Source organism: Rhinoraja longicauda, chromosome 8, assembly GCF_053455715.1.
Source record: "Rhinoraja longicauda isolate Sanriku21f chromosome 8, sRhiLon1.1, whole genome shotgun sequence".
Taxonomy (NCBI): Eukaryota; Metazoa; Chordata; class Chondrichthyes; order Rajiformes; family Arhynchobatidae; genus Rhinoraja; species Rhinoraja longicauda.
In genome coordinates, this window is record NC_135960.1 from 62,306,530 (window position 1) to 62,314,560 (window position 8,031).

General features: G+C 45.4%; 1 protein-coding gene across 1 annotated transcript in view; it reads right to left on the reverse strand.

The window, feature by feature from the left end:
- Window positions 1–2,603: 2,603 nt before the first annotated feature.
- LOC144596043 (caveolae-associated protein 2-like) overlaps window positions 2,604–8,031 on the reverse strand; it is a 6,145-nt gene continuing 717 nt past the window's right edge. Inside the window, exons 1-2 of the mRNA XM_078404127.1 lie at window positions 7,939–8,031; window positions 2,604–4,174 (exon numbers count right to left, since the gene is read on the reverse strand). The exon at window positions 7,939–8,031 is cut by the window's right edge and continues 717 nt beyond it. Coding sequence (XP_078260253.1) covers window positions 3,374–4,174; window positions 7,939–8,031 — 894 coding nt within the window. The 3' untranslated portion in view covers window positions 2,604–3,373. The remainder of the gene's footprint in view (window positions 4,175–7,938) is intronic.

Consider the following 8,031-nt stretch of genomic DNA (forward strand, 5'->3'; position numbering starts at 1 on the left):
TACACACTAGGGACAATTTACAATTTTTAAAAATTGAAGCCAATTAACCCACAAACCTGTACACCTTTGGAGTGTGAGAGGAAACCGGAGCACCCGGAGAAAATCCACACGGTCCCAGGGAGAATGTACAAACTCCGAACAGACAGCACCTGTAGTCAGGATTGAACCCAGGTTTTTGGCGCTGTAAGGCAGCAACTCTACCACCGCGCTGCCCCCCCACCCCCCGCTCCCCCCCCCAAAGAATGGTTTGGTGTGGTGAGATGGGAGTGGTTGTATCGTTATTCAAAAATGTATCAAAACAGCCTATCCAAACCTCACTTGAACCGAGAAGTTTGGCACAAAATGTACCTCCAACACCCATAACAAGTTTCAGTTGGATGTGAGTCGGGGAACCAGACTCTGTCTCTAATGGATAGCTTTGCATCTTAACATTCATAGCTTTTAAAGTGGCTTGCAAGTTAAAGTGTCTTGACAACAACAATCCAAATTTACATGCAAGACTTCACTACCTTGATAATTTTGTTTTTCATCATTGTCACCTCCCAGGTCCCCCTCACCTATCACTCTTGCGTTTGCCAATAGAGCAGATTTTAAATTGATAGACTTAGACATTTCACACTCAGTAACCATCTCTGGGACTGTCTCAAATTTTGCCCAAGTAACTCACCTTCCTGCTGCCCAGCCATGTTGCAAAACGTAGAGATGAGCTTTTTTAATAAAGTAGTCCATCTCAGCAATTTCATTTCCATTACATCAAATTAATTATTTGCAGTCTGCACAATTTATTTAAACAGTGTTTCAGTCACCGACCGAATGGTACCTTTCTATATATAACAAGGAACTGCAAGTGCTGGTTTATACTAAAGATAGACACAAAGCACTGGAGTAACTCAACGGGTCAGGCAGTATTTCTGGAGGAAATGTATCGTGACGTTTCGGGTCGGGGTGCATATTCGGACCGAAGAAGGGCCCCAATCCGAAATGTCACCGATCCATTTTCTCCAGAGAGGATGCCTGACCCGATTTACTCCAACACTTTGTGATTCTATCTTTGGTAACTTTCCAGTTGTGTTCACAAGTTTTCCATTTGAGAAAAATGGCTGGTTCCCAACCAAGATCCTAGCTCATCTCAGTGTGAGATTAATCTGATGTTCAATGCAACAAAAATCATTATATGGCCAGTGTAATTCCAAATCCTGGATATTTCCTCTTCTATTTTGTGTGAAGAATATGTTGTGCTAAGGAGTTTGGTTTGACCACAGTCATATGACATCTGCTTTTTACAAATGAACTAAATTTATTTTTGTTTGATTCTACTTAAGCATGTTATGAGTTTTGTGTAAACGTGATCTCAATTAATTTGTCGTCAGCCCTTTAGCTCATGTAATCCAGCCTTCCAACACGGATGGCTCCTACCCAAAATCTTTCACATGGCTCCAGTAACTCCCCAGAAATCTTAGACGCAAAATGCGGGAGTAACTCAGCAGGTCAGGCAGCATCTTTGGAGAAAAGGAATGAGTGACGTTTCATGTCGAGATTTGTTTCCCCGTTCCCACTATCTGTGAACATCCTGCAACCTTTATTGTGCTGAAAAGGCAACTCTGAATAAATGCAAATTCAACACCAAAAAAAAAAGAAGCTCGTTTCTTTATCTGGAACAGCACCAAAACAATGTTACTTATAAGAAGAAGGTGGGAAACGTAAAGCTTTCTGATAATCGGACACCCAGTTGGTCAAAAACTGCAATATTGCTCCAGCACTTTTACTGCAAAACTTATAGTTAGATTCTATTAAAAAGTACTGTCAATAGTCGCTTGACCCATCCAACTTTTAAAGTTAGGGAACAATAACAAAACTTGAAATTGGGAGTGTAGGTAAGCATTCACCATCACCATCAGACTCAGAATGCTTACAAGAAAAACCAGTTAAACCAGAAGGAACTAAGCATGAATGTAACACCATTGTAGACAATAAATGCAGGAGGAGGCCATTCGGCCCTTCGAGACAGCACCGCCATTCAATGTGATCATGGCTAATCATGTGATCATGACTGATCATTCTTAATCAGTACCCCGTTCCTGCCTTCTCCCCATACCCCCTGACTCCGCTATCCTTACGAGCTCTATCTAGCTCTCTCTTGAATGCATTCAGAGAATTGGCCTCCATTGCCTTCTGAGGCAGAGAATTCCACAGATTCACAACTCTCTGACTGAAAAAGTTTTTCCTCATCTCAGTTCTAAATGGCCTACCCCTTATTCTTAAACTGTGGCCCCTGGTTCTGGACTCCCCCAATATTGGGAATATGTTTCCTGCCTCTAACATGTCCAACCCCTTAATAATCTTATACGTTTGTAGAACCTATCGAAGTTGTTACCGTCCAGAGGGAAGTCATTTAACGCATCAATTTTTGGGCTAGCTCTCTCTAGAATAATCTAGCAAGTTCCACCCTGACATTCTTTCCCCGCAGTCCTATGTCTTCCTTTGATCATTTCCTTTTGTCTCTCATAATTGTGTGTTGGGAAAAAAATATCAGTTGGTGCAATGTTGTTAACGATGGAACTCGGTGATGTTCAACAGCAAGGAATAATAAGCAGGTATCCACTTTCAATTGCTTTTTATTTACTTTTCAAGCTTGGCTACAAATATAATCTTTTTTTTGGCTTTAATTTCATTGAATACAAACAGGAAGAACAGGAAGCATGTTCACCAAGCAGTATATTGTATGTGAAGACAATTAAAGAGGCACAGTTACACTGTGGTAATTCATTTCATTAACCTTTGCCTCAGTAAGCAATACAAGGTGAAGGAAGTGAGAATTCATCCAGGTTACACAGCTGTGAAACAATAATTTGGCACCAGCATAACTGACTGTTTAGGGACTCAACGTACAATGCACTTCCTTTTTAAGACAATGTTCCTCAACTTTATCAATCGTAAGAACAACTCCTTTCCATTTTTTTGGGTTAGGGAATTGACATGTACATAGTTTACAGATACGATTTAAAAACAGAGCAGTTGAATGTGTGAAACAGATACATATCAAATAATTAATGTAAAGTTCTCCAGCTTTCACTCATCCCTATAAGAACATAACCCAAGCAACACAATCAAATTTTTAGGGGTGCCTAAGTCTCAGTTGTACAAATGTTATAAACATATCCCGCTGCAGTTTCTGCGTATCCCACTGTATCTTTAACCTTTCGCCACTCTCACCACCCCTAATTCAACATCCTTCCACCCCTCTTAGCAAAGCGGTGAACTTGCAGTAGAGTTACATTCACTAATAATAACTATCACAAGCACGATATTTGTAAATAAAGGGGGAGGTTGGCTGGGCAACTCTCCAGGGCTGGGCAAGGTAGGGGGGAGACAGTTAAGCTGTTTGCTGTACCTGCAACACAGCAGGCTCGTTCGGCTCCTCAATGTGCAGCTCGATGTTGTTCGCCAGGAGTCTTGCTCCGCCTTCTTGTTGGTCTTCAGGGAGGGTATCCAGCAGGACGCCAGGACACTCCACACTCTCCGCCTTCATCACAGCAGCCTGATTCTTACAGCTTGTCGCATTGAGGTCCACCTCCTTCATTTCCTCATCCGCCTTCTCCGCAAACTCTTCAACTTCCTCGGTGGCTAACATGCCAGGAGAAATTTCCAAGTGCACTTCGGGATGCACGTCACCTGTAACAGGACTTGATGCATCGGCTTCCAACGTGACCACCGTGTCGCTGGGGCTTTGTGGAGGAGCCTCCCCATTCCTCTGCTTTTTGACCTTGAACGTCATGGGCGCTACTTTAAAGCTGGAGGACTTGCCCGACTGGGGCTTCTGTTGAGTTGGGCTGAGTGACTTCTTAATCTTCTCCCGTCTCTCTGGAGACACTATCTTTGTGCCAAATTTATTCATCCTCTTCTCAATATTCTCGCGGGAAAACGCCTTCTTGATGCTGTCAACCTTCTTCAGACTTGACCTCTTGATCTTCGAAGCCCTTGTCTGCTCCAGCTTCTCCGATTTCTCCTCATCGTGCAATTCATCATTGTCCTCCAGGTCATGGATGTCTTCATCAGAAGAGAGCTCCAGAGACGGATGGAAAACCTCCACGTCTTTGTTTTCGTCTGCACATTCTTCCTCGATCGCCTCGATTTTGGGCCTTTCAAATATGCTGGGTGGTATCTCTGCTTCATCCTGCAAAGAGGTTCATCAGGTTTAAAGTCAACAGTTGCTCACCAGCCCACACACGAGAAAACATCGGCGTTTTAAACAGAAACATTTTATTCAACAACCCACTCTTTTTTTGTTGCACTTTTTGGCTCCATGGCAGGATTTTTGTCTCCTAATATGAGGAAAGACATTCTTGCCATAGAGGGAGCACAGAGAGGGTTCACCAGATTGATATAAGAAAATAACTGCAGATGCTGGTACAAATCGATTTATTCACAAAATGCTGGAGTAACTCAGCAGGCCAGGCAGCATCTCGGGAGAGAAGGAATGGGTGACGTTTCGGGTCGAGACCCTTCTTCAGACTGATGTCAGGGGGGCAGGACAAAGGAAGGATATAGGTGGAGACAGGAAGATAGAGGGAGACCTGGGAAGGAGGAGGGGAAGGGAGGGACAGAGGAACTATCTAAAGTTGGAGAAGTCGATGTTCATACCACTGGGCTGCAAACTGCCCAGGCGAAATATGATATTCACAAAATGCTGGAGTAACTCAGCGGGTCAGGCAGCATCCCTATTCACAAAATGCTGGAGTAAACATATTTCACCAGATTGATTCCTGGGATGGCAGGACTTTCATATGAAGAAAGACTGGATAGACTCGGCTTGTACTCGCCGGAATTTAGAAGATTGAGGGGGGATATTATAGAAACTTACAAAATTCTTAAGGGGTTGGACAGGCTAGATGCAGGAAGATTGTTCCCGATGTTGGGGAAGTCCAGAACAAGGGGTCACAGTTTAAGGATAAGGGGAAAGTCTTTTAGGGCCGAGATGAGAACTTTTTTTTCACACAGAGAGTGGTGAATCTGTGGAATTCTCTGCCACAGAAGGTAGTTGAGGCCAGTTCATTGGCTATATTTAAAAGGGTGTTAGATGTGGCCCTTGTGGCTAAAGGGATCAGGGGGTATGGAGAGAAGGCAGGTACAGGATACTGAGTTGGATGATCAGCCATGATCATATTGAATGGCGGTGCAGGCTCGAAGGGCCGAATGGCCTACTCCTGCACCTATTTTCTATGTTTCTATGTTAAACACCAGTTGCATATATTCATTGGTATTTGCATCAAGATGGAGAATGGTCTACGTTTAAAGGACGTTGAGAAACACGGGTGCAAGTAACAGTCCTTCCTACAGCAACATGGGAGTGCCCTCACCACAGTGACTCGAGCCACCAATGGAAGTTCCATGGGCAATTGGGGCTGGGCCCTGTCAATGGCACCAACATTGTATGGGAGAGTGTTAACAAAAACAACCAGCAAACCCCACATTAAAATTTTCACCTGTGCCAGACTGTGAATATGTGAGGGTTTCAGAGCAAGCCTTGTGTGAACTATTTTTCCCCAGTAATAATTAAATTTGGTCATGGTAGCACCACTGGCAGGTTTCTGAACTTCACGCTAATAAATGGTGATCTAATGAGCTTGAGCATGACCCAAAAGCCTCGTTGGTCAATGGCAAGAGAAGCTGGAAGGCCCCCAATAATGAAAAATATAATGAACTGTCATTCATTGTATTAAGTTTAAGAAACATTTAGATGGGTACATGGATAGGGTAGATTAAGAGGAAAAACTTTTTCAGTCAGAGATTTGTAAACCTGTGGAATTCTCTGCCTCAGAAGGCAGTGGAGGCCAATTGTCTGGATGCTTTCAAGAGAGAGCTAGATAGAGCTCTTATAGTCGAGTCAGGTGGTATGGGGAGAAGGCAGGAACTGATTGTGAATGATCAGCCATGATCACATTGAAAGGTGGTGCTGGCTCGAAGGGCCGAATGGCCTCCGCCTGCACCTATTGTCTACTGAAAAGGGGACAAAAGTAGGCAGGTGGGACTAGTTTAGATGGGGCAAGTTGGTCGGTGTGGTCAAGTTTGGCAGAAGAGCCGTATGATTCTATGACTGGTCTTCATTTACAATTTACGTTTTGCTCCACCGACTTCACGTACTGTGATCCCGACTCTTTTCTCTCTAAGGTTGCAAGTAGGTATGTAGGTTAATTGGCTGGGTAAATGTAAAAATTGTCCCTAGTGGGTGTAGGATAGTGTTAATGTACGGGGATCACTGGGCGGCACGGACTTGGTGGGCCGAAAAGGCCTGTTTCCGGCTGCATATATATGATATGATATGATAAGTACTTTCCTTTAAGATCTATGTATGCCCTACCTGGACCGACATCCTGGTATTTAATTTACCTTGAAGTCTAAACACACAATTCCAGTTATATATACATAAAACCCTGGTGATCACAAGGCCACATATGGAAGACAAATACAATCCCACAATTGTAATTTTAGACTATTGTTGTCCCGCCATATGGTACTTTGATACAACCCTTCTTAAAACTCAAACACAAAGTCCAAGGGATTAAAAGCAAAATGAAGTGGGTGCTTGACATTAAATAAATATCGCCCTGCAATTTTGTTAATGTTGGAAAAATGCTCGGTTGGTGACTCATCGGTCTGCATTCGCGGGCCCAGCATGAAAATGTACAATCTGCTTTCACACGGCCACGTATTTAGAGTGTGTTTTCGAAGCTGCAGTGATACTATTTCAGTCTGGGTGGTTTGCACGCCGTGGTGGGGTTTGCATTCCTGCTCCGTCCCACCCCTGACCGAAAAAAGACGAGAGAGGGAGAGAGCATTGGTGGCGGGGCTGTGGCTGGGGCAGGCAGGACAAGGCAGGGCAGGGCTCTCTCTGGGGCGGTGTACACCCCAGCTATGCCTGCACTCCATCCTCTCTCTCTCTCTCTCTCTATCTCCACCTGCTCGAACCGTCCGCCAGCACACAACAACGCCATGCCAACCTGTGTTTTGTTAGCAAAGGGCGTTCGCCATGGTTATAACGCAGGGGAAAATAAAACTGAACACATGGATCGCCCTTGCAAAAAGCAGAGACCGACACTAGAAACATAGAAAATAGGTGCAGGAGTAGGCCATTCGGCCCTTCGAGCCTGCACCGCCATTCAATGTGATCATGTCTGATCAGCCAGCTCAGTAACCTGTACCTGCCTTCTCTCCAAACCCCCTGATCCCTTTAGCCACAAGGGCCACATCTAACTCCCTCTTAAATATAGCCAATGAACTGGCCTCAACTACCTTCTGTGGCAGAGAATTCCACAGATTCACCACTAATCTGCAACTTTCACCTAATGCGGGTTAACGTCGAGGAGCGAACTATTGGCATGTTTATAACACCTGCTAATCCTAAATATATATGTACATACATATATACATATATACACACCGGCCCAAGTTCAGATGGGCTGGTGAACAACGCATAACTTTAGGACAGGCTGATTTCTGAAAGTGAATGACTGGGGTCTCTAAACCTCTGAAAGTACAGGGAGAGGGGCAGCGAAGCGGCCACACCTGTGGCTGAGCCTGGCGAGGAACGAGGGGTCTCTCATCTCATCCCACCGCACCCCACCCATCCCCTCTCCCTTCTCCTCCATCCCACTCCCACCTCTTTTCCATCCACTCCCTCCTTCTCCCCTTCACCCACCTTTCTACCTCCCCCTTTCCCTCCCACCCCTCTCCCTCCTCCACCCCTTCTTCCCCCCCCCTCCCTCCCTCCCTCCCTCTCTCCCATCCTCCACCCCCTCCACCCACCCTTTTTCCTCCCCTCTCCCTCCCACCCCTCTCCCTCCTCCACCGTCCCTTCTCCCTCCCCTCACCTCCCCCACCCCTTCACCCACCCTTCTTCCTCCCCCACCCCCTCCACCCACCCTTGGCCCTGCCCCTCACCTGGAAGATCAGCACTCTGAAGTTGTTCTTCTTCAGCAGCTGTGCCTGGTTGTTCTCCAGCTTCTTCACCTGTCCCGTCTGCTTGTCCAGGCG